At 44.4% G+C, this 27,259-nt stretch overlaps 1 protein-coding gene across 3 annotated transcripts in view; it reads right to left on the reverse strand.

Moving 5' to 3' along the window:
* roraa (RAR-related orphan receptor A, paralog a) overlaps positions 1 to 27,259 on the reverse strand; it is a 144,413-nt gene that overhangs the window by 5,522 nt on the left and 111,632 nt on the right. For all 3 annotated transcript variants that reach the window (XM_037254300.1, XM_037254299.1, XM_037254301.1), the window contains 8 exons: positions 7,623 to 7,708; positions 6,127 to 6,268; positions 3,896 to 4,291; positions 3,183 to 3,304; positions 2,984 to 3,116; positions 1,826 to 1,933; positions 630 to 740; positions 342 to 454 (listed from right to left, as the gene is read on the reverse strand). In XM_037254300.1, the coding sequence (XP_037110195.1) occupies positions 342 to 454; positions 630 to 740; positions 1,826 to 1,933; positions 2,984 to 3,116; positions 3,183 to 3,304; positions 3,896 to 4,291; positions 6,127 to 6,268; positions 7,623 to 7,708 (1,211 nt within the window). The remainder of the gene's footprint in view (positions 1 to 341; positions 455 to 629; positions 741 to 1,825; positions 1,934 to 2,983; positions 3,117 to 3,182; positions 3,305 to 3,895; positions 4,292 to 6,126; positions 6,269 to 7,622; positions 7,709 to 27,259) is intronic.

Below are 27,259 nucleotides of genomic sequence, written 5' to 3' on the forward strand. Positions count from 1 at the left end.
ATTATCAGTCACCAGTGTAGTGTTGAAAATGGCGATGAAATGTTCATGTTTGAACAAACATGGCTGTTGAGCTCTGGAAAGTCATCAATTTACAGGTACGAGCTGTTAAAATTAATCGATTAATCGACAAGTAATTGATAATCAAATGAATTGACTACTATTTTAATCATTGAGTCATTATTTAGAGGCTTTTTTTTAAATCTCTGAATGGTCCAAATCTTTTAGTGTCGGCCTCAAATTAGTCGATTAATCGTGAGAATAATCGATTCTAAAAATAATCAACAGCGACAGCCCTAGAGGATTCGCCAGGGCGACACACATTTTGGAAACATCGAGTGTACCTTTGTAAGAATTCCGTCCTCTCTGTGGTTCTTCTGCAGGACGTGCTGGAGAGCCAACTGGATCTTCTGCTGGAGTTTCTCCACCTTCACCTTTTCCTGGAGCCAGGATCGGTCTGCGAAATCAAATGATCACACCAATAGTCAGGAATCTCCGTGCGATAATAGAAGAAAACAAATCCAGGGTGTTAATTTTAGCTGTAGACACTTAAAGAAACAGGCGGGTGGCTACATTTGTTCCTTGTCACGGCAAATTCAGGGCTCTCTTTTTGCACTGTGACTGACACCTACCAGCAGACATCAACACAAAGGCGGAGAACAGGGCGATCTCATCCTCAGACAGGTGCATCGAACACAAGTTTTTCCCAAACTCGAAGACGGAGCTGATCAAGTCGTCACAGCCTGCCACAGCAAAAGACATAGCGAGAAAGCTAAGGATGAGGGAGACCAAAGAACAACACTCACTCTTGATCTTTATTGGGAGAGAGGCACACGGGGAGGGGAGGGGGGGGGGAGAGGAAGAGGAGGAAAACATAAAGAAAAACAGAGCTGCACGCTGACAGCGCATGGGAGCGTCTTCAGCAGAACAGGCACTGCGCTTTTGGGTGGTGTTACGCAAGGCAAAATTAGGTCACCCACGAGGCCTTTCGTTAAATCGATTATCTGGCATAGGGGGCGAGTGCCAACCCGACTCGGGTGGCCTATCACTCCTCTCGGCCTTCCCGCTTGAGTCGGATCGTCGTAAAAGCAATGATGGTTTAAAATATCCCGTCTTTAAATCGCATCGCACTCGATTGTATCGAGTTAGGTATCGAATCACCTTTTGAGAGATGTGAATCGGAAGATATTTTGAGTTAAACATGGCAAGTGCATCAAATCGAATGGTTTCACTTGAAAATATAACGAGATACGTTTTGAATCGTTTTTTATCGGAGAGATGTTTTTGAAGGAAATGCTACATTGACAGTCCTGGCTAGTTCATTATAGATATATATAGACAACAAAGAACTCATTGAATCGCAACTTACTGATCTACTATATCGAATCAAATTGGAATCCCACTTAAGTGAATCGAATCGTGTGGGAAATTCCTTGGCGGAAGGCTCAACTATGTCACGACGGCAAAACAAAAATGCTATTTGAGCGATCTGAGATTCTTTATGTCAGCCTATGGTTGATGGTTTTGATAGCTTTTGCCTAAAACGGCAAAGCTCTGTCTGCCTCTATTTATTCCACAGTTACAGGAGTCAGATGCAACCTTGCCTCGCTATCATCTCGCTCCTGGCATAAATAAGAGGCGCAGAGACAGGCGATGCCAGGTAAAGCAGGGATGAACGCCCAGTGTTTGCTTCAAGGCCTTCAGTATTGTGTGGAGCAGATTAGGAGATTCTAATTTTGGCTGCTACATCAAGGGAAAAGGAGTGACACACACACACACACACACAAGGTAACACAAAAGCACGCTGGGGAGGCAAGCGTCCACTTACCTAATGACTTAAACACATCTGGCCCGGCGTACTTTCCGTCAAAATACACCGTGTTGTTTTGCGAGTCAAAGGCACGACACATTCTGACAAACACAACTTCCAAAGAGCCTGTGGAGACAGACGGCAACAACATGCTGAATTGTTCCTCCTCCCTTCAGCCTCGCTCTCAACAGTAAGACATCAGTCAGCGAGGCCAAACACGTGCCTTTACAATACGAGCAACATGAAATGAAAAAGCCAGCTGTCAGTTTGAGCACCTTCACATGATATGATCATATCAGCCATAAGGCTAGTCATCCATAATGACAAGTCAGATAACAATTGCGCTTCATTTAGTAGCGATAGCGCTTATTCATTCAACCTTTACTGAACAAGATAGCGGGGGAATTATTCTGTCTACCCTGTAATTTGTAGCCGGATCAGGAAAAGGTAACAGCTAGCAGTAGTCGTGCTACTGTGTGACTTGTTTTATTATTAATACTGACATTAGAGGATGGAAAAAGCTCCCGGTCGCAACTGTAGGCACACCTCCACTCATTTAATGGTAAACGGTACAATAGGAACTATACACAAAATTCTGCCTTAAATAAATAAAAGTAAATAAAATAAAATTAAATAGAATAAAATTAAATAGAATAAAATTAAATTAAATAAATACAAATATTATAAATATAAATGTGCCGACAGAACTGGATTAAGTAGTATATCATAAGATTCTGATTTTGAGGGTCCTCAATATGACCTCAGCCTGGGCAATAATCCAGCCTATGGTTCTGATCCAAATGACAATTGTTTGCTGGAATGCATTTGTTGCAGAATGCTTTGTTGGTTATCAGGTGAGCGAGGAAAAACCTTTTGGAGCTATGAACCAAAGAGCATCTTATTACATTTTGAATGACTTGACATACAGAGTATGTGTGAGCGTCAGCATTTCTACACAAGAATGTTGGCGGCAAAGCTACAGCAGCAACATCTTGAAAAGGAGGTTGTGGGTTGAAGAAGAAAAAAAAAAGTGTTCTCTGACATTGTTAACATTTATCTTGTGATGCGCCCATGCACGGGAAAGTCTTTGTGCAGTCAGGTCAGCTACGCCCTCGTGACAATATCAGTATTATGCATGTGTGTGTGGTGTGGAAGTGTGTTGACAGGCTGTCATACCTGCTTTGAGCAGCACTATCTGATCGTTCTGACACAGCTCCATGAAGCCATCGATGCGCTTGGCGAACTCCACCACATACTGAATGGCCTCTGTTATTTTGATAGCGCACAGCTGCCACATGACTTCCCGCGGCTGAAAAGACAACGGGATGGAAATGAGTGAGCCGCTTGGACCGGAGGGGGCGTGCGGTCAAGCTACCTTGCTCTGGTAGCTCTCCACCTCCTCCTGGAGGAAGGCTTGCCAGGTCATCTGCTGAAGCTCCTCTCTCAGGTACTGACATGTCTCCATGTGTGATTTGGAGATATTCTGGGCCAAGTGCTCTGAAAAGTTAAGTTGGATAAGTTGAGTGAGGAAGAAGAGCTGCTACAAGAAAAGATGATTCATTTGCAGCAAGGAGGGGATGCAGATAGGCGGAGTCTTCTCCCCCTGTTTTTTTTTTTTTTTTTTCTTAGTGGAAAAAAAAACGCGTGTTGACATTTCCTTTTACTGCCTCCAGGAAAGCTCATAGCTTACGATTGAGGCAAAGCCAATCTAGTTATGACACAAATGCATGGAGGAGGAGGGGGGGGGGGTGTTATTCACTCAAACAAAGGTCACATTTGCTCTGAGACAAGTAGTGAGCAGAAGAATTTAAATGGTTTTGAAAACACATCTGTTAAAAGGACTTCCTTGGCACAGGGGAGCCTAAAAAAATGATTTCCCCAGACGCCTGCCCTGCTGGATCCTGATTGGCCCTAATTAATGGAAACTAATTACAAAAAAAAGAGGCTCTTAATGAGTGTTGGAGATGAGTCTCCAACCTTCTGCTATTTTAAGCAACCTTTGTGTCGTTTGCCCCACGGTTGCGTTGCCCACCCACCCCCCTTCCATCATCGTCGGCCCCCTCCCGCATCCTCTCAGATGCGTCTCACCTAGTTCTGCCATGGACACGGTAGGGGAGGTTTCTCCGTTGGTGAAGGAGCAGTAAGGGAAGAAGCCAGATCCGGGAGCAAAGTCGCAGATGGGCTCGGGCTTGATGCCGTTGATGTCCAGGCCGGATTGGTCCGGGGAGGGCTGGATGTCCAGGTAGAAGCTGCTGATAGCCGAGTCCGGTTTGGTTCCGTCGGGGGTGTGGCCGTCCATGTAGCCGCCGAGGTCGTCGTGGAGCTCCGTCAGGCCGTTGGCCGAGAGGCCGTAGCTAGGTGTGAGAGGCTCCGCCTCCCCGGGTTGCTGTTGGTGGTCCCGCTGTTGCTGCTGGAGCCGATGCTTCTGGACCTCGGCGTAGAGGCTGTCTCGCTGCTTCTTGGACATGCGTCCAAACTTCACCGCTGTAAGACAACGTGGCTCATTGTTAGGTGACTCGTCACCGATGATGAAATGCGTCATTAAGACGTGTTTACGTAACAAAGCCACAACTTCTCTGTCGGAGGTGCTTCACGTCTAAGTGACTATTACGCAATCATCCGTCCAATCATCCACATGATACATTTTTTGTGGTGTGGCGGGCCCCAGTGACGCATTTGGGCCGTGGCCTGCCCCAGCATACAGAAAATTAAGCGGCTTCATTTACATCAGTGGCTATCCAGCCCAACATGCAGTTGGCTAGCTAGCTAGCCTGTAGCATTGTTGCTTTAGAGTGCCTTGTTGTCAGTTGTGAGTGTGCGCACACCACTGAGAGAAGGCGGAAGAGCAAGTTTTTATTTTATTTTTTTTATCATCAGATGTGACAGCCAGCGCGCGGCATAAAAAACATGCTAGCTTAGTACCACCCCTAGGGGGGCACGGTACGATGCTAGGGGGAGCGCCTGTGACCCCAGGGAACATGTTAATTAGGATACAATGTTATACAGAGATGTACATATTAAAATTCTACAGACAAATGATACTATTTATAGTCACTGAGGAGAGTTGGGGAAACATTTCCTTTCTGAGGGCGGCATAACAGAAAGGAATTGAGAAGTAATGTGCTAGCCTATGTAGCATCCATTTCTCCAGGTCAAAGGGTACACACAATTGCAAAATATAACCACAATAGAAAAATGAAATAATATCATCTGTATTGTTTCAATTAAAAAGATTACAGATTTTTGTTATACATCTTTTGTCACTAGATTGTTTAGATGCATTATGTGAGTTTATCATTTATTTTAGCAAGCCCCCAGGCATTAAGTAATATTACAGACACTTAGATTTATTTCTGTATCGTGTTCAATAAAGCGATTTTTTTTCTTGTTGTTCTAACGTGTCTCTTTTTCTCTCTTATCCAGTAAAGATTCACGACACTGACGTGCAAGAAATGCCTGAGAGAACAAATCACATTATGTCACACTCTTGGCTGAACTCTTCCTCCTTTGAAGAAAAAATAAATCTTGTGTCTGCAGATAAAAGCACTTTTAAGAAAGATGAGCACGGCGGTGAGAAAGAGACTTTTTTGGTTGCTGCTCCGGGGTATTGGAACTATGTCAGCTGGTCATTGTGTGCATGTGTGGCAAGACAGAGGGCAGATGGGCTTGCATGTGTTGTCACCTTCATCTGTCCTGATTGTGTGTGCGTGTGTTTCAGCAAAGGCACTCCAAAGTGCTCATGTACTCTAGGTTTATAGCATTCATGAATATGTATATATGTGCAAGTCTAGCGTGTATTAAAATGAGGCTTGTCTGTGTACACGGTAGATGACAACAAAACATCCCGATTACAAACGGCTTTAGAGTTTTGTTTTGCGCTAGTCGCAGCTGGCTTGACTTTTTGCTTATACATATCTGTACTTTTTACATAGCATATGAAAAACATTGCAGTAAAGTCAACTGAGTTTGATTAAGATCTTGGTTGACTAATAAAAAAAAACAGAGACTTGTTTGTTGTTGTTGGCTCCAAAATGACTTGTGGCCAATGCGGTATGTCTTATGATAGCTTTAAATAACCATAAGCTTTGCTAATTAAAATTAGCTAAGCATTTTTTTTGTTAGTTCCCAACATTGCATTTGACATCATAAAAGCGAGTAACCATTTTGAGTGATTTTTTTCATGACTTTTTGATTTGATCAATATTGATTTTATCGAGTCCTTTTTTTTTTTTTATTACCTTTTATTTAGTCCTTTGGCCAGAAATGTTGCCCTTCTGCCCAGTCGCAATGTTTTCTACGTGGACGCGTGAAGTACTCACCATCCCGTGACATGCCCACCGCCAGGCACTTCTGAAGCCGGCAGTGCTGGCAGCGGTTGCGGCTGGTGCGGTCGATCAGGCAGTTCTTCTGACGGGGGCAGGAGTAGGCCGCATTGCTCTGCTGACTCCTCCTGAAGAAGCCCTGCGCATCAGAAGAGCGTCAAATTACATCTAGAATTTCTTCTGGATACGAGGGAACAAAAACCAACTCAATTACGTCACTTTTTGTCTAAAGATGTTATGTGGTTTACACCAAAAGTAATCCTTAGCTTATCTTAGTTTAGCTACACTATATTTTGGGGCTAAAACTGTTACTTGGAGGGACTTTAAAAAAATTTATTATTGATTTAAGATGGGGGATTCAACACGAGCCAGTTAGTTCTATCAACTGAAAATGTGGGAAAGCTAATTTTCAACAAAACTGAACATCCAACTTAAAATTGCGTTGAAACTTTGAGTTTACTCAACTTTTTTAGAGTCTCACTAAATACTTTCACACCCCAACGAAAATAATAATAACACAGTTGCTCTGTACTGGTATTTTCCCGGCCGGCTGTGTAATTTCTGGCATCCGGATGAGCGCGCGTGTCCAAGCACGAGGGCGGCATGTTTGGCCCGATGCGATAACACGCTATCTTCCTTCATTGGGATTATTATCTGGCATGTTGGGCGCGTAAGCATTGCACACCGACTGGATTCCTCATCCTTTGACTTAATGAATTGATTCCAGCACATCATTAACATGCCCCCGCTCTAGCGCTCCATACACATATGTCTTAATTAGCCGCTCATTGGCTGTTTAATTACAAGAAAACAGCTGACAGCTGCCAACTGGCTTTATAATGGAAGCCATTATAGGAAGAGGCTATTACTGCCGGCGACACGCAGGACTCGGTAATAACGCTATGATTTATGATCCAAACTTTTCGACTCGTACATATCATTAAAGGTCTCTCTGCCTGGACTAATTAGCGATCATTAAAGAGATATTTCAGCAGTTTATTCTTTACGGTTCTGTTCTACGCGGTGGCTGAGGGAGGGAGAAGCTGACAGAAAGCCTCACGTAGACAATTACGTGCGGACGCAAACTGCAAAAGGTGCAGGCTGGCTGAGGAATGCTAATGATGCGCTCGCTGGGTGACAAGCACGGGGACGAGAATACACTCTCAGCACAAAAGTGTTTGAACGGCTGCTACATGTGAAGTCGTACAAAAGACGACTTCAATGGAGCCAAGTGAACGTGGCAAACAGACAACAATCTGCTCTAATTCAAAAGTCTACGTTTGGATCTTTTCGGCTCAAGAAGAACAGCAGCCGGAAAAGGTGTGCCTGAAATGGGAAGGGAAAGCGAGACTTTCAATGTATTTTTGCTTTTTCGCTTTAGTGCTTGACCACAGTGACAGTCTGCAAGGAACTTTTTTTTCCAAAGCATTTTGATTCCACTCAAACACATGTTGAGATGGTAATGAACATTTTTTATTTATTTATACGCTTACCTTACAGCCTTCGCATGTTATCACACCGTAATGGATGCCTGATGATTTGTCTCCACAGATCTTGCAGGGAATTATTTCGATTTGAGCTGCATGGGAGAGAGAGAAAAGAACAAGAGAGCGAAAAAATAAATAAAATATATTTTTGCTGTCACATGTCACTGTACAACACCCTCACCGTGGCTGCTTGTTGCTACATAAAAGAGCTCTGTGCTGTTAAGAAGAAGAAGAAAAAAAAAAACATCTCCGCAGGCTTTTGAATGCTTGCTTGCACAAAGCTTTACTGGAATCTTTACAATTGTGTGCAAGAGTTTGTGAAAGAGAAAGCAATGTCAACTTTTAGGCCCTTACAAAATGTAAATATGGTGTCAATTAGCATCCTAAACAATATTGAAATAAGAAAGAGACTCGCGTTCAACTCAAGATACACTCGATAGCTCAGTCTAATGAAGCATATTCGCAATTTTGACTTTTTGCAGAAATAAATTGAGAATGTCAAAAAGTGAAAAAAATTTTAAGACTGGTATTCATTTCAAATCGTCAAAAGAACGCTTTGTGTGTGATTCCACTGTTGACCACTAGATGGCAGCACATTTTTAAAACACTGAATTTGGTGAATTTGACAAGAAGAATAGAAACAGGATGATAATTCAGCTCAGCCTAGTTTAAAGCGACAATGTTGATTTGATAATGTCCGTCTTTAGACATGATTATTGATTTAGGTTATATTGTGAAATAATAAGTTGACTAGTTAGGAAAAAAATGTAACGACATCTATTTCTTCTACCCTTTAGTGTGGTTGAGTCCATCCCAACAGTGTTCATCTTTTTTTTTTTGGGGGGGATCATGAGAAGGCAACACTGTGACTGAACTCTTATCAATGGCGCGACTGCTGCTCCAATCCTTCCCACCGGTAACTCACAGCCCTCCTTCAACATCTCCCACATCCCGACTGCAGCGCCAGACAAAATCTACCATCTGATCTAAATCGAGGAAACATCACCTTGGGCTGTTTTCTCGCCATTTCTGAGCAGCCAATCCAAATGCCAGGAAGCAGTGCACCAGTTAAAGTAAAATATGACAATTTGGTCTTAATAAGATGCAATAAAAAAAAACGATAATTAAGAAGCAGTGCTCCGTCGGCGATGTCGGAGCGTTACATCAGCCTCTTCCCTCCAGCCATGCCTAATTCTCCAAATGATAAATCCGCCAAGCTCCTCACAGCCTCTCGCACACCTTAGCATTCAATCTCTTGATGTCGATTTGATCACCTCACAAGTACTTTTGCTGGGGTTCAATCCACATTTTAATCAGCCGACCAGGAGCCCGCCGCAGTGTGTCATGGGGATAATGTCCTTGTCCCCCAGGCCCGCCCGGGAGAGACCCTTAACACAGAGCCTCTAATCCACTCACGCTCTATTCATTCAGCAATCTGCATCTGTCTCCTCGCACTGCTGGAGTCAACAAGACGGGGCCGTGTTTACACGGAATTAGCCTACATTTTAGCAAAACGAACAAAAGCAAGTGGTGGATGGTGCACAATTAACCCTCCTCCATACAACACGTCCTGCCATTTGTGATTCTCGCACACAATGGCGGGCGATGCACCTCGCCGCCACAGATGATTGCGAAATCCAGGCAGGGGGGCGGGCTTTGAAACCCTATCCGAGAGGGTTAATTCATAATTAATCTTTCCCTAACAGCGAACGGTCGCTCGTTATGGCAAATGGGCCTGTCGCCGTGTGAGTGCACTCCTTTGTTTGTTTCTATGTTCTCCCTGCATGAGCATTTGCCGTGCAGTGTGTTTCGACTCCTTTAGCATTTTCAGCCTCATTACTTACATAATTTGTTCTGACATGCACTCACAACAAGTGAAGCGTGCTGTAATTATGACTCGCTGTGGTTGTGGCCAGCCAACGAGTGCAGTGGCGGGCCCGTGCCAGCGGATGGTAGTGCAGGGCTACGGCCAGGCTGCCTAAGACAGAATTCCACCCACACGATCCGGCCCACAGGCTTTTGGCTCTGAGCTCCAGCCTGCGATAGCTCCAGGCTTAGGCTGCCACTAACCTCCCCCTCCCCCACGCAAGGAGATGCCTTCATCTCTCCGAACGAAGCCGAGTTGGCCGGGCGCTCGCTCGCTCGCTCGGGCCTGACGCCGTGCCACATCAGGTGAAAGCGGTGGGAGTAGACGGGGCACGCCGGTGCCAGGCCAGGCGGGATGCGCACACACAAAAGCAAAGCTCGCAAACAAAAGCGCTATCTGCAAGCAGGAAGGCCTTGGGTGCACACATCCTCGCCGGTTAACACCCTCTCACTGCATAAGCTGCTGGATGTGGAGAGCACTCAAGAGTAAAAAAGGTTTGTCTCTGGACCAGCTGAGGGAGGTTCTGTGCTTCCTTGTCTGAACATTTAGTTATTTCCACACTGGGATAAGCTGCTTTCCAAAAGAGGTGCAGGGGAGAATAAAAGGAGAAAACAATTTGAAATCAAACACACCATGAAGGCACATGCCAAACCACAATATGGAGGAAAATGCAATGTGAAACATCCTTTCACTCATTCTTTGTCATAATATGGACAAAAAAAAAAAAAAAAAGACGTTAGACAAAGCTGGGCTTCCAGTTTGGGTAAGTACAAATGCATACCCGGAGGGTTCGGTATGGCGAAACTTGTCAGTTTCGTTTTGACAAAGGCATATCGATTGGGCTTAACAAGTCAACATGACAAAATTTGAGATTTCAGGTTATTTTTCAACACTGGCATGAAAACAGCTCTCAGGTCATCTTCTCCATTTGCAACTAGTCATAACAAAATGTACCATCACAAACAGGTCTGAAGTGAAACAGACTTTACCACAACACGTTTTATACTCCCAGCAGTATCATTTTACAAATGGCTTTTCAACATACTTGGCTGTTTCATTTTGTACATTGCCAATGATCGTTGGCATTACAATTTGGTCTTGGCGTAGGTCTGCAATCAACTGAAAGCCCATTTGATCCTTTCAATTTTATACTTCCGGAGGGCTAAATGCTAATGCTATGCTTACACTGCATCACGTTTAGCTAGCCGATACCGTTACTTTTTTGCAGTACTTTGTCTGCATAAAAATGCTCCGATAACAAACAGATACTTTAGCGACCTGAATCACATTACTTTTAGGCGACTGCGAATCACAGTCTAAAAAAACAGCTCATGAACCATCCCGAAAGTTAAAGAGTCAGTGTTTAACTTCCAAGCGGTCCTGTTTGGTTACAAAGGACTTGAGTCAACTTCACAGTGGGTCAGTCAGTCAGACACAAAAAAAAGCCAACGTACATAAGCACTCCTAGTCCCACAGTCAATATCTATCGACAGGAGCCGCTGTGTTAAGTGTCTTGTGGTGCGAGACGAGCTGCTGCTAGCTAGCTTGAGCTTGACCGGCGTGGTGCCATTGATCCAATTTATCCCCCTGCCCGCTTTGTTTACAACTTAAAATCTTGCCGCGGTTTGAACCGGCAGCTACGCTAATAATATGAATTAATATTGAGAGGACAAAATGGCAAATTCTCAAAATCATCCAGTCTTAGCGAGCGCCTTCGTAAGTCTAGCCAGTAGTGCAGACTTGTTCTTTGTGCGGTTGGGCAGTTCAAGGACACTAATTCAGCACGCTGTTCGATTCCTCGGAGGAGGATGACGCGTCACTCAAGGCGCATGTTCAAAAGGCCAACGTGGCTTCTGCATGTTCACCCAGTGACCTTCACTGTCTTCTCCGGAGCCCTGAGATGTGCCCGCTGCTAAAAGTACACCCCTTTATCAAAGGGCGCCAGAGTGACAGTTGATTGCTAACACCCACAACAATTTGCCAAACACGCACTCACAGCTTAGAGGGGGCCTGTCAAGTTCACTTTAGGAGCAACATTGCATAGACAGACATTGCACGACCGAATATTGCCCTGCAGGCACATTAATGCTTCATTTACAGATGTACAGTGACATCATGAAAAATGCAAAGATGAGAAATATGTTGAAAGGCTGGTGAAATGGTGAAGTCATTTCTACGCCGATTAATATGCATATACTAAAATTAGAGAGCTTCCTTTAAAATACTGTGGCTCATTCAAAGTCAACATTTATTGCATGATGCTGGGCGACTTCCAGTTTGTTTTATATCCAAAACACATTTTCCAATGGGCATGATTTGGAATTAGAAGTAGAGAATGTCAATTCAGGAGAACATTATTTGGGATGACATGGTATGATCATGATATGAGCATGTTGGCACCGGAATAGTTTGAATCGGTCAAACTAAATTGGCTTGAATAATCTGAATATGTATTATAGTCGAAAATAATAATTTGGTGAAAAATATAGGTCATTTTATTTTGGCCACCTAATTGGGGACACCTCAACAAAACAAATGGGGTGTACCTAATATTTTGGCCACATCAATAGGCACAACAATACATGAGTAATTGTTACAAAAGAAATATGGCAGCTCCCCTGGAAGGCAGTTCTACACCGTCTCATAAAATTAGGAACACCTAACATATTAGCCGGTGAGGGCGCTTGGGCAACCACCCGACTGAACGTTGCTACTGGTGACGTTTTGAAGGATAAAGATTATCCTGAACGTTCCGGCTCCAGTGTCATAATATTGAGAGCTTAACCCATTCCCGATTGGACCGTTACATTATTTTCCCACCAAATGATGAATGTTTAAATGCTTTTACCTGCTCACTGTCAAAACAGCTTTTTGAATGAAAGCATATCTGAGAGACCTTTGCCTCATTGTCAGACTGTGTGTGTCAGTGTGTGTGTGTGTGTGTGACATCTGTCAACGACAGTGTGACGCAAGGCAGCAGGCTCATGTCAGAGATTATGCAAGGAAGTGGACAGGGGACGGCACTATGAGCAGATGAATAATTCTTCTTCCATCACACAAACTATTAATACATTCTCCTCTTCATAATATTTTGTGAGCACACACAAAAAAAAAAGACAATAAGCATCGCCTGCCTACTCCCTCGACTTTGACACAAAAAGCTGATTGAAAATAAGTGTAGGCGCTTTGGTGCCATTATTAAATACGGTAAGGCTTTTTCTCCTCAATATTGCGATTTAATATTCTTTTTTAAGGTCTTCTTCCAAAATATATTTTTTAACATTCCTGTATTACAACAAGCAATATCAGATTTATTATACATAAAAGACAATTAATTTATCTATTTGGATTTGAAGCTCGAACAAGGAATTCAGCTTTTTATTTTGTTGCCGTGCGAAGTTGTGAATTTATTTCCATTTATGCAGCAGAACAAAGGTTATGTGAATGTCAGCGGCAAAGGACACCGGTGGCACGCCACGTATGCGTTATTTGTTTATGGATCCCAGGCATATTTACAACAGTTGCTGGAATGGCATTTGCTGCTTTGGAAAGCAAACAACGGAGCGGGCAAATTTACCTGGAGCCCAGCACACGTCGTCGTCATCATTTCAACATGCTTCCACGCCGCAGTCATCCAAAATATTTCGACCACAGAGGAAGGAAAGAATGACTTGAGACATTCTCCGTGCATGCTCCATCTTGTTAATTCCCTCCAATCACGTCGCTGTGATTACCCGCCATGCTGCAGAGATGTTTTATTTGACGCTTGCTTTCATTTGTGCGGTGACTTTGCTTGAACTGGCCTGTTGCCCCGGGCTGCTTTTTGGATGAACCCATGCGTGCTTGACTGTGTGTTTGTTTGTGTGTGAGGCCTATTAATATTTCAACGCTGCCCAACGCCAGATGCCTGTACAACAAAGCAACGCTTCCCACCGCACGTCTCCCCCTGTATTTACTTGAGTGTTTTATTGAAGAGCACTCTGACATTCTCCACAAGAGGCTAGCTAGGCGGGAGGTAGAGGGAAGGGGAGGAATACGCTGGCTAATTTACGGGTGGTGGCACCACCACGATTACTTGGATAGATATTGAGATAACAATGAATAATCAGGATTTGGAAAAAAAAATATTGATTCAACTCCTAATCTTCAACTTTAAATATTAGACAAAGAACAAGAAGAGACTTTTTGCGCTGAAAGCAAAACGGCATGTGTCGACAGCATTGTGTCGCAAGAGCTGAATAGAATAAATATGGAGCAAATATTTACATGCTGGTTGCTACATCACAGCTCTGAGGTTCAGGGATCAAATATCAACTTTTTTTTCAAACTCCGATGTGGTGTATTTAGAATATATAGGACGGGACAAATTGATGTTTTTTTTCCAAATTTAATTTAAATGAATGCAGCGAAGCTTTGACTCACTGAGGTTGAACTCAGGAGCAAACTGACTGACAGCTGCTGTTCTTCCTAAATTCCGTCTTCACTCCGACCACTGGAACTATACGGCCGCAACGCCTTGATTTTTGCTGTCCGGCGCCGAAGTGAGACACCTCACTTGTGTAGCGAACACTCGCCCCAACGCCGACTCGCTCCTCCCCGCGGGGGACAGCAGCCCGGCCGGGCTCCTTTGCAAAGGCACAGGAATATATAAATAATGAAGGCTTCAAAACATCCAGTGCAATTACATGCAGAAACCTTTACATAACAACAAAGAGCCTTGTAGTGGTTCACGGGGGAATTCTCCACTGCCACGCTGTACAACTTGCTTCCCTCTCTAATTGCTGTATTAGTATGCATTTCTGTAAGACAACCAAAAGTCTGCTGTGGGCTTTTGAACAGGATATTTCGACTGGTTCACACAAAGAAAATCAAAACTTACATTGCACAATTTCCTGCATGGTCTCTTCTTTGCCCAAAGGGTGACAAGTATATGTGCTTTTATGTGCGCTTTTTTTTCCCTTCCCCTTCCCGTTGCAAAGTGCGTACTTGAGTGCCTCACTCGGTAATAGCGGATGCAGAGGGGAGGGAGAGGGACCACGAGAGGTCCCGTCTCATGCTGCTGCTTGGGGTCAGTGGGTCTTAGGCACGTGGCCAGAACACACATGGCGAGCAGGCTGAATATTTCAGCTGACAGTAATTGTCCCTCTGCGGTCTCCTTAGGAAAACATGTTTCCCGACGACACAGACTGGCCGCATAGTAATCACGGTTGCTATTTGTTTTCCAAACTAGGGGGGGGGGGCTTGGTGTGTGCCTACAGCCATGATGCGACTCACTTTTTTTTTTTTTTTTTTTTACATGTGACCTGACTTCAGCTCTGCACATGCGTCAATGGGACAAAGTTTACCATTGTAAAATATTGGAAATTGTTTTTTCTGCCTGCAGCCTAAATGCATTAATCTGAAACTACAACCAGTTTCATGAGTAAGATTGTTTCACGGACCATTGATTTTCTACCTTCTCCGTATTTTTGAGATGGTAAAATAAAAATAAATGCAACTACAATAAACTCAACTTTCTTTATAGAGCACGTTAAAACGTACTTGAAGCAAAGTCTTGCATGTCAATAAAAATCAAACATAAAGCAATAAAACAATGACAAAGCTACATCGCCGAATATGTTCCTATGATTTAATTTCAGAGTGAAGTAATACTCTATATTGATAATTTGATAGTAGGGGTGGGTTAACCGAGGTATCGATTCCTTGTCAAGGCCGCCGATACCAACAGAAGTTTATTTCTTGTTAGTTGCTAGCTAAGCTATTCTGTATATGGACTCGCTCCAGTTCTTCTCGAAACTCTTGAAGCTTTTCATCAGTTGAAAGCGAGTGAGCAAGGATAGAGAAGATGAAATGCAATCAATGGTCATCTGATCCATCCAGCAATGTGTGACTGAGACAAATGAGCCTTGTCATATTAGCGGCGATATTGAACCTGCTACCCAAAGATCCACAGCTGTGATAAAGCTGAAACTAGAAGCGGACGACCTTTCCACACACCAGTAGCGCTGGAAGAAAAGTTCCCGCAATCTCGCTCACTGATCCATAGACAAGTGTACTCGTGGAATATACGGAAAGACCAAAACTGTAGACATCTGGCTCGACCACATCCAAAATGGACGTGACATTGACTACCACAAAAAAATGCGGTGGTGGCCATATTGGATGTGGCAAGTTTCCGTCAAAGGCAGAATCCAACCGTGCCCAATTCATGTGTGTTGTGGAGGACCAACTGCAAATGTCAAACTTGAAAATGAATTTGTCGGCAATGCACTCATCGGTAACAGCGCCCTCTGTTGACGAGCCCGCCACTCTCTTGACTCTATTGTGCGCTGAGGCTCATCCGAAATTGAGCGCAAGATGTCCGCAAGTCTTCAAATGGACATCAATGAGGATTAAGCTGCCTTTTCTCCTCCGCTGCACTAGTAGCTGCTTTTAAAAAGCATTCCTCGACGACGAGGGTACCCGAGAAGCGTCTACTGCCACGCCGAGTTCACAGACGACATATTCCCTCTCCTTTTGCGAAACACGGACAGACGAAGCAGCCATGCGCAAAGCAAAGGTTCCCTTCCCTTTTAGGTAAACAATAGCCCTGTCTAACTGTCCCTAAACGCAGCACGCTACGCTAATCCCTGGCAAATAAACAAGTGCCAAGATTAATGATTGCATAAAGCCATCCCAAAAGCCCTGGAATAATCAGCTCTCCAGCCTGTTGGGCTTCCAGACAGGAGCTCGGGGAGTCAGCTGACAGTCAGTGCTTGCTCCTTTGGCTTGGCGTTGCCTCACCCCGGCCGGCGCTTTTGATTTTGCGTCACTAGCAGGGAGCTGTCAATATTGTCCGCACCAATGTAACCGCGCTGTGCTATGGGGCCCGGCGAGATGAGCCACTTCTCAGATCCTTCACGGTGAGCACAAGAGTACTTTTCGCAATACAGTAAGAAGGAGGGTGTGTAAAGCGATAAATCACATGGCGGCGGACAAAACAAGGCTATTAAAATGTCATTAGGAGCGTGGTGGACTCTGCTCTGCAACAATAACATGAGCTGTGTGTTGCGATGAGGAAGGAGGAGAGCGAGGGGGCGGGGCAGGGGAGGCGATGTCCACTCGTCCGCCCTCGGGCAGGGGAGCGTGGGATGTGGAGATGAAGTGGGATGCCCCTCTTCAGGAGGTTGCTCGGCAGCATGAAGGAAGAGGCAGCACCCCGTCTAATGAGGGGTGAAGTGAAGCCCCCTGCGGGACCCCCTCAGGCGCATTCATTAGGAGATGAAAAAGCGTTTCCTGTGGCGGTGCAAGTGCCCGCCTCCGTCCGGACATGTTTAATTTAGGCAGGCGGTCGGAAAAAAACACCCAGCCGCGCTGACCAGGTCGCGAGGGGAGTCGACAACAAAAGCCAGCGAGCCCAAGCAACATTTCGCGCCACCTTTGAAGCTTACGCAATCAGATTAGCGAAGGTCAAGCTCACTGTCGTCTCTTCCAAAAAAAAAAAAAAAAACGCAGCTGCCAAGACATGCGGGAGAAAACCGACATCTCAATGTGATCTCAAAGTTTCTTTCCCCTCGTGCAATACATTGCATTTTGTTGCATCTTTACGGCTGTGGGCAAAAAATAATAGATTCATTTAGCCAGTGGTGGTTTGTGGAAGGGAACCAAGGATTATGGTAATGCGGCAGGCAGTAAACGCTGCCAGCCAAATACAGTAAAAGAGAAGAGCGCTGCGGTCGGAGCTTTGGGAAGACTCGGAGAGGTTCGTTTATAGGATTGCGCAAATTCTCATTCACTGATGCATCCCTCAAATTATATTGCACCAGGTAGGCGGTTTGGAAAAAGGGACAAAAGCTCAGACAAAGTATACAGGAGTGCGTGAAAAGGCTATCGAAATGCACGTCTGCTTATCGAAAGGCTAATGAAAGCTCGCATGTGTTACGGCTGCCTTGTTAAGATATGTATATGCAATCTGGTGTAATTAGCAACCGCTAACCTTTGGGGTTCTGCTAATCCCCACTGAAATGTGGATTTGTACATCAAAGCCGACACTCTCTCATATAGATGGGCGCTTGAAATTCGACTCCGTCGAAAACCCGCAATTATTTGTACAGCGTGGATGCAAAAAAAAAAAAAAAAAAGAAAGTCGCATCTTTTATGTTTCCCGCAATCCCGTGGGTTTGCGCTAAAGAATTCTTAATCCACTCCGGTGGAATCCAAATAGAGTTAACGCCCAAAATGGAGATGCACAGCCAAGTGCCAAAGTGGAGGGAGTTTATAAGGTTTGATTTCTTCAGGGGCTTCGACGTTAAGTGAGAGCTGAGGGGAAAACGCCACAATAACTATTTACAGTTGTCGTCTTGTCTTCTTCGCTGCCAGACACCGAAAGGTAATGAAATAATCGATAGCTGCGTGCCTTTGTATAATTCAATCGGGGTTCTGTGAACAAGCTAAATGTTCTGCTGTTTGGCGTCAGCTGCAATTTGCACTCCACCCTCTCGACATTCAAGGCCGGACTAAATCCATTCTGCAAGGAAGGAGGGGGTGGGGTGGATTACAGAAAGGGGAAACAAGTGCAGTCGCTTCCCACACGCACAACGCTCACTAACTTGACAACCTGGCGGGAAGGAAGCCTGAAGCATTTATTTTCTTTAATGAGAGACATGAGTCTCACATGTGTCAGGGATGCACAGCGTGAGAAGAATGGGGTGGGCTTTAATTCCATCAATCTAGCGCATTTATCCGTGTAGCACATCAATAGCTGTCAGATAAGCAGGAGGAGATGAATCACGTCAAGCAGACGGAGTCAAGGCTGCACTGAGCTGGCTGCATATGCAGACTAATAAGTCATTTTACAAGTCAAGGGTGAAGGCGGTTACATGCACTCGGTGACAAATGGAGATTGTGGCTCTTAAAGAACACACGAGATTAGTTTGAGAGACAACACGAGACAAAGAACATCCTTCCTCTGCTTGCTCGGGAATTGGCAATGACCTAACAATGGAGCTACAGTGTTGAAAAGGAGAACACGATACCTCACCTCTAACCTGAGGAGCTGATGGAAATGGATTTGCTTACCGTCCTGTAACAAGAATCCCACATTTACACTTCTTTGAGTGTCTTAACAGACACTCCACTGTGAGAGCTTTTGGCTATTGAATGACATGGAAAAGTTGACTCCTACAATGCTGCAGGTTGAGAAAGGTGACACGCCATAGAGTTGAACCAAAGCAACATTTCCCATAGGGAATAATGTAAATGAAGCTAATCCGTTCCAAACAAAATATTACCCAAAAAGTTAATAAATGACATTTTATGGACCATTTTAAAGTATGACGACAGAGTTTTAGTCAGACTAATGGGAGCAAATGGCTTTCATAGACACTCACAGTTGTCAAAATGAAAGCCCAGGGGCCTAATCAATCACCAATATACACCATGCGTACTTGTACACCACTGCATACTACAGCCATGACTATAAACATCTTGTGAAATGAATAGCTCTGTGACAGTGTCAGTAAAATGCCACATTATTGTCTTTGGAAGGGCAGAATATGATCAAGTTTGATGTCTGTGGTAATAAAGGGCGGCAGGTTGGGCTTGTGATCCTAGCCGCATGAGTGCAATAACGTCAGATTTATTATCAGATCAAAAAACATATAAAACACTTTGAGAGCGGCAGCAATAACCCAGCGAGCGGCCCAAATGATGATTTATGTACTCCGGCTGCATGGGACAGTAACGTACAGCGCAGTGGATGTGTACGGCAACGATACGGCGCTCCACTTGAAAAGTGGCGAGGCTTGCAGCCGGAATGCATTTGGTGTGAAATTGCTTCATCTGTTTACAATTCCATTTGGAGTTTATGAGAAAGACATGCTGATGTATCGCCCCGTTGTCACGGCATGGCGGGAGCATCCACACAAAGATTCATCTCTCACTTAGAAGCCAAATGATACGTCTAATTTGCTGCGAGCGGCGTTATTTTTAACCTCGCGAGCTGTCAAACAATGCAACATGACTCTCGGCGCCGGCGCGTTGTTAAAAGGTTGCCAACTCTTTTCAATTGCCGTTGCTCTTGGAGTGAATTTCAAAATGCTCATTCACTGCTGACAGTCTGATATCAAAAACGGAGGAGTTAAGATGCTCGCAAAGCTAACAATCGATTAGCATTTAACAGCTAACACTGTGCTTAATCTTTAGTGGACATTCTTGAAAGTCCGTGTAAGTACAAACATGTGCCATGTAGGCTTCCATCCACATTAATCACAAACAGTGACTCACTGTCTTAAAAAAAAAAACAGTTTCATCTGGAAAGCTCTTATCTAATTTAGACATTTTGTTCTTTAGGACGGGACATCTAACAATTTTTCACTCTGCTAATTTTTACCACTGCCACCGGAAAGAGGAGTAATATTGTTAAATTATAGCATGGGGCCCATTATCGCCATCGGACACAGTTCGATGAACTAGCGAAGCTTCGGGTTGGTATTATTTAAATGGATACTAATAGATTCTCCAGACGGTCGTTGTCGGATAAAGGTGTAAATCTTAGCACCTTGGCTGTTAAAGAACATCAGCTAAATCGAATCAAAAGTCCAAAGGAAGATAGCAGAAAGCCACGGCAACACAGAGACAACATCAGAATTCCGTAGAGGAGCTGAGAATTGAACCACTGCGAGGCACAAATGCTAGCCACTAATAATAATTAATAGGAGGCGCAAAAGAACATGTTATCCAACTGCCCACTGATGTAATTCATCTAGTGTACACAGTGCTCCAGTGAACGAGTACATTTCCACTGTCCTAATAACCAGCTGACCTCTAATGTTTGCTAACTCCTGCTTTACACTCTGTTACATAAGACTGTGTGTGTGTGGAGACACCACGCAGCGACTGAGCTGTGCTCACTTTGTGTATTCAGCGAGCGAATGACACTTCGCATGCACCGAGCGTGACTTCAGTGTTACGGTAATTCAAGAAACAAAAACGGCGCTCGTGGCGCGGGACCCATGCAGCTGCTTTCCACAGCTATTATGAAAGCGCTCCTGACCTCGCTCTCGCTGTTCAACTATAATCTGCTCTTGTTATTTCCTTGAAATCTCCTTGCAAAATGCTGCTGCGGAATAAAACAACACTCTCAGGGGGGGGGAAAAAAAAAGGAAAATCCTAGCATGTCAATGTTTGAGGTATTAGGTGTGAAAACACAGTCATACACTCACAATGTGATAAGCTTGTGAAAAGGTAAGGTCTCACCATAAGTCCCACTTCCCCATCAACCTGAAGGCTGCATGATGGGTCACCATTTAAGATCCCATGTCAAGAAACACCAACGTCAACAAAGCACAATTCCAGGAAGAATGATTCCTCTGTTCTGTGCTTTTGACACATTGGATCCGTTTCTCCGCCTGTTGACTTGGCACAAATGTCGCCCCACCCCGCTACCCTTTTTACAAAAGAGCAAACAGCTTGGGGAATTTTTTGCAAAAACCCATTGCAATTCTCCTCCACGCTAGTTAAATGACAAAAGGGGTCACAGCAGGGGGAGCTCAGAGCGTAGCGACCAATCGACGGGCAGGCGATTCTCTCCCGCTTGTTTGTCAACATAGCGGCTGGCGTAATTGGTGTAATTGTCAGGCTGGAGCTCGGAACAAAACGGGGGCGTCCCTTTTTTTGGCGAGCGTTGGGCCATGTCATTTAACGGACATGTTTCTGGAGGCGCTCCCCGAGACGCAGGCATGTTGCCGCGACAGCTCGCCTGATAAAATGGCCGCCTTTTATCTCTGCTGTGCATATGAAAGGCTTATACTTCCTCCATGACAGATTTCTACGCTTCATCACCGTGGGATTTGCCTCCATACGCCACAACGGAAGCCGAGAGCAAAACAATGTAATACATGTGCAGCCGCATTTCAAACGCTGTCAAATTATGTGCATGCATGTTTGCATCTTTGTACTTATTGCCAGTGCAGCGGGCTAGCGGGCTAGCGCTAGGTGGGGCATGAGGCCAGATGCCCTGGGCTCCAAATTCTTAGAAGCTTTGGAATTCCAAAAGAAAATCCGAAAGAAACCAGCATCATATATTCAAGTGCAATGTCTGTGCAGATTGAACTTGGAAGATTTGTGCTAGTCGCTACATAATGCTAGCACCAGTTAGCTACTTTCTGGTTGATGAATGGCATAAGAGAAGAAAGACCCAAAAACCAATTTGACCTCAACTCAGTCTGATAAACTGACTCGGAAAAGTAATCTGACAAGTTTTCATCATTTTTTAAACTCACTTTAGGAAAGCCTGAGCTATGACTTGAAGTCAGAACCGCTCAACTATGAAGCAGACATGCTAACCGCTTACCCACCGTAGGCAGGGACTCATGACGCAACCTTCAATTATCTTAATAAACCGTAGCGTCTACTTGTGATAATAATATAGTATCCGTAATGACTGCGATGGAGTCGAGTTCAATGTGCTGAGAGTAAAATACAATCATTTGCCTCATCACTGCCGGGGTGGCAAGACCATTAATCTGAGCGTGTTGTTCTCTGATTGCTCTTTTGCCGCCAAAATAAACAACTTGGCTCCTTTCAGTTACGCCACTGTAATTTGCTCCAACAGCGGAGGCATTTATCTATAAATTTATTTTCAATTTGAGGTAAGCTGCCATCATGAAAGCTAAATCACTACCAGGGAGAAGATTATTCTAATTACTAACCAGCTGTCGTGCTTGCTGCATGTGTCACAACACGCCGCAACCAGTAATCACTTTCACACAATCATTTTAACACACGTTTACATCTTAAGACATGAAATTGTCTTCATTTGTATAGTAATGTTGTAAAATTAAAAGGCGCATACGCTCCAGCGGGTCGTGACGGAATCGAGAAACGTACATTTGATGGCGCAATCTGAAAAGCTGGGGGAATGGAGCAATGTTATTTCAGAGTCTCCTTCCTAAAGGATGCGCTTGGCCAAGCGACAGCACGGGAATGCGACGACCACGCTTTTAATTTCAAATGGACGTACGGGGAGGAGGGGCGGCCCATGGTATATGCCGCATTAAGCAAGGCAGAGTAGACAAACGCTCTCATGTGAAAGCCCATCTTGTTAAAGCTTCATCTGAATTAGACCATAATGCTGGCATTGTGAGCTCCCGGGGGTTCTTTGCCATTTGTACTGTTAGCGCCGCAATCCCCTTGACAGGCCTGTTTATGACTGTTTTGGCATCGGAGGGCCCGGGCCGAGCCTTCATTCGAGATTAAAGTGACGGTCGCAAAGTCCAAAGTGATCGCCGCCTTCCACAGCCGGGGCGAGGCCAGACGCTTAAGCGCATGAACATTCAGAAAGGAGACCAAGCGCCTGCACATTTTGCTCACATTACAAAGAGATGTTGATGTGGGGTTTGATTCATACACGTCTTTAAGGTTGAGCATGCCAATCAACATATTATTCGATCCGCACCAATCTTTCCCATGCACTCTTGAAATTGAAAGTCAGAGAATTGCAAATATGCAAACGGAAAATGAATTTAGCATTTTTGAAATGCCAGAAACAAATGCTTGCAACATATTGTTTGTTTATTTGTTTGTATTGTTTGTTTAGCAATGTCATTTTGGAGCTATTTTGTTCTGACTTGTTCGCTAGTCACAAGGAGTCAAGACAAAACATTGCCTCAGCCATTTGCGATCTCAGTATAACACCAAATATTTTAATAACCTGTTACAGTTGAGGCCGAGCAGAGCTAAGATTTTCATGCTAGCTGAAGTGAGTTCTCGTTTAGCGAGCTGAAGTGAGTTGCGGTTTAGCAGACATTTTACTTGACAGTGATTCCTTATGCGTTACGTTATTCTTTTCATTTCCATGTGTATGTTGCTATGTAGCAGAAATGTTATGATGGCAAACACAATGAACCAGCGATGTCCGCGTGACATCATTTCAACGCTCACTTTCGCTAGCATCATGATTTCCACTGACCTCAGATGTTGGGCGCCCCTCGCCTTTCGTGGTGAAGCTTAGCCATCTGCTAATCCACATCTGGTGGGACTTTATTACTGATAGGATTTAATAATAGGAATTCCTGGCCTCCAAACCATCACCCGGAACTTTCAAGCCCACCCTCCCGGTTATCGTTTGCAATATAGTCGCTGCAAAGCAACCTGCTCCATTAGCAGTACTCCACAGTCAACGCTAATAGTTCTTTCTTTTGAACACAAGTGAACTTACTCCAGAGTTTAAATTCAGCGAATTATTTTACACCTATGCGGTAGATAACAAAGAGCAATGCATAACAATAGCGCTCAGAAATAATGGCAGACAGAGGTTAAACAAAAGCGTCAGAGCTTTTATACACACTACACGCCTATTCCTCCATTAAAATTCCTGCTCTACCTCACAGAACAAAAGAATTACTCTCGTGGGGGAGACGGAAAACAGACACCTGTCAATCACAGCTGCGGTGACTCCATATTTCCTGTGTCAGAGGCTGCCGGATGGAAAAATGTGCAATATTCTGATAATATTTCATGCAAACTAATGCAAGTCAGAACGCTTTGCTACTGGCCAGAAGGAGGGGAAATGAGACCAGGTAATTATTGGATTGCCCCAAGCCAAGAAATGATCGAGATTGCGAAGAACCGGGGACATTTAGCCCTGCTAATGAAGGCCCGCGTTTAGGAAGCAGCAGGAATGGGGGGAGCTCGGGAAGCTCGGCAGGCGGTAGACGCTGATAAGACGCTCTTACATAATGGCCACGTTCAAGGTCTGGACTGCTGTGAGTGAGGATGGACACCTCACACCGACTCGACTTGACATTTAATCAATTTAAGCAGAAATATGTGGTGATTTTACCTTCATTTAAGGTAAATCGTCATTGCCACAGGAACACACACTCCACTAGTTTTGGTATCACATTAGCATAGCTAGCTAGCATAGCTACGGTCCATTATTTTGACAAGCATCTACTTCCACATAAATCATCCAATTCCTTCCATATTCCTAAAAAACATACCTTGCGGGCTATTATATACATATTGGATTTTCCATTTTCAGTGAAAATTGAGACAGTGGATGTCACGGACGTTGCCGGATGTAAAGTTTATTTATTTGTGGAAGAAACAACTGTTCATTGTTGAAAGTAATCACACTCGAGAGTGAAGTGTATCACTCGCAAACATCTCCACTGAAGAAAGAGACTCGACTCTGCTCTCTAACCCTAACCCTCAAACCCGCCTTGTCGATTTAACCCTACTGTGTTTACTCACGTCGACAGCCTTACTTAAAGTGCTGCAAAATAAAAAGAGATGGCTTATTTTGTATATGCAGCACTTCCCCCAGGATGGATATGAAAGTTTAATCATGGCATTAGGATTCACAGGCATTCCCTGGCCAGACCTGCTCGCAGACATCGGAATTGCTAATTTGCTGCTTTGGTGGTTGCGGAGGCCTGAATGAATGGTAACACGAGTCCGATTTGTCCAGATAACCTTGAACCTTGGTATCGGAATTCCCGTGAATGTACGTTGCTCAATCACTCCCTTTTATCTCCCATCTTGAACCACTGTCCACTGACACCTTTGACAAGCAGCCTGAATCAACTGCTCACTCACTCCTCGCTTGTTCAGACGTAGCTATTAACTCCCGATGAAATGCCACGGGCGAAATTATCTTTTAACATTTAGCTTAAACAAAGCCTCTGACAATATCACAGTAATTGCGACCGGGTTTCTAATTTGAATTGTTAATTTCTATGGCTTGTCGAGACGCCACTGGAGGCGGCGGTATGATAAAGAAGAAAGGTTCTGACAGGGTTAGGAGTCAGCAGAGATGTAAAATTCAAATTGGCCAGGCGAAGCAGTTTGGAGCTGATGGTGATTCAAGCCGACTCACTGGTCAGCCCCGGAGTACAGTAGAGGAGCCGGCGGCTGGAACATGGCTCTTACTCATACGTGCGTACACTCGGAAACTCGACATACACACGTACAGGTGCTTCCTCAGCAGACCCACACAACAAAGGAAACCCGGAATAACCTAGGAGACATTGTTTCGAGAATTGATAAATATGTTTCAAATGAATGGCCTGTACTAATTGTTTCAACCAGAAATATACCACAAACTATGATCTTAATACATTTTATTACAATGTCAAACGGGAGTCGAGAGGTTTGGGAAATGGTCTAAAATACCAATTGGGAAGAATTCTGTTGTTTGTTTGATTAAAAATGTTCATAGCTAGAAAAAACATCCACGTGGCAAAGACTCTCCATATTTCCCGCTAACAACCCAGGCTAAACTAAGCAAAGACATACAAAGATTTTCATCTCTCTGTCAAGATCCATGACACAATTACTACTTTCCTAATAGCCAGGGCTCTGTCAACAGGTTGCGCCAGAACTATGAACAGGTAAGTTTTTCTTTTGGGGGGGGGGAAAAAAAAATTCTCCTCATTGCTGCAGTGGGCCATTTTATTTCAGTATTTTTTTTTTTTTTTTAGCTTAACCGCAGCCACAGATCAATATGCTCACATAGGTGACCCTCTCCTTGCGAGCTAGCCCGCCTTCAACGTGGTACAATTTTTTGAAGTGGAAAACCGACTGCAGTGTAAAAGCCCTTATGATTGGTTTATTTCAATGTCAGTCAGTCCGTTTTATTTTTAGCTTGCCGCCAGCATTTGTCAGCTTTCACACACTATTCACACAGAATTGCAATTCCTAGTGTGACCTTTGAAAATCAAAAGCTGACGGAGAATGTTTGGTTTATCCTGTGCGGCATGATGGTTGCCATATTGTTGGAGATAAATAACAAGAAGAAGAAATTAATCGTCGGTGTTGGAAGACGGAGCTGCGGGAGCCAAACTCTCGCTGTTTTCTGTCACAGCCTCAGCTTGTGTGCACTCGCTCTCTGTGCACACCGCCATCTTTCACTCAGCCAGCCACACGCCTCCTCGCCCACTGGGCGCTCACGAGGCCCGGGCAACGTACGCCCCTGCCAAACATCCATTTACTCCCCGCGGGACTCCAACGAATCTCAAGCAGACCTGTCATTGAGACTAAAATTCCAGGCGCACCTGTGAGTTGTTTTTTTTTCTTTCTTCCCTCTCACGGCTGCTGTCGGAATGCAATACTTGGATTTAAATTGGGTTTGATCACTTCTCCGGCACCGCCTGGTCCAGCTAACAGACGAGACACGATGGAGGGCGGTAATTGCATCCCTGTGGAGAGGCTTCGAGTCTGCGAGGGAAGGTGGGGAACTGCTAGGTGACACATGTCCACTCAATTCAGCCTATTAAATGCTAAGAGAGACTCGCAAGCTAGCACCCACGCTACGTGTAGACTTGAAAGACAGTCGTGGACTGGCTAATAAATGACCATGACCAGATCTTCACAGCATGATGCTAACTTGCAGATGCACCTTTTTGTCTTTTTTTTTTAGTTCCACTACAACAGATGGAGATGTTAGATGCTTTCAGGAATTATTAATGGCACACTATGATCCCAAATGACCTTGGGCAAATAGTCTCCCAGCACCAAAGTACACAGACATCCCCTGCACATCCATATTGGATCCAGACAACACACCTGGCTGTATGAAGAAAAACCACCAAACCATCACACGCCTGCACCTCTAATCCAGTAGGGAAGCTTCCTTTTTATCCATTTTTTTTTTTTAACTCACTCAAAGGCAGCACGGAGGCATCCAATCACATTAAACACAATTGTATGTTTCAGGAATAGATTTGAGATTTATGCAGCAAACACACTAATTCCGTAAAGCCCAATTTGTTTCTCCCACAATGGGAACCATAGA

Source organism: Syngnathus acus, chromosome 6, assembly GCF_901709675.1.
Source record: "Syngnathus acus chromosome 6, fSynAcu1.2, whole genome shotgun sequence".
NCBI classification, from domain to species: domain Eukaryota; kingdom Metazoa; phylum Chordata; class Actinopteri; order Syngnathiformes; family Syngnathidae; genus Syngnathus; species Syngnathus acus.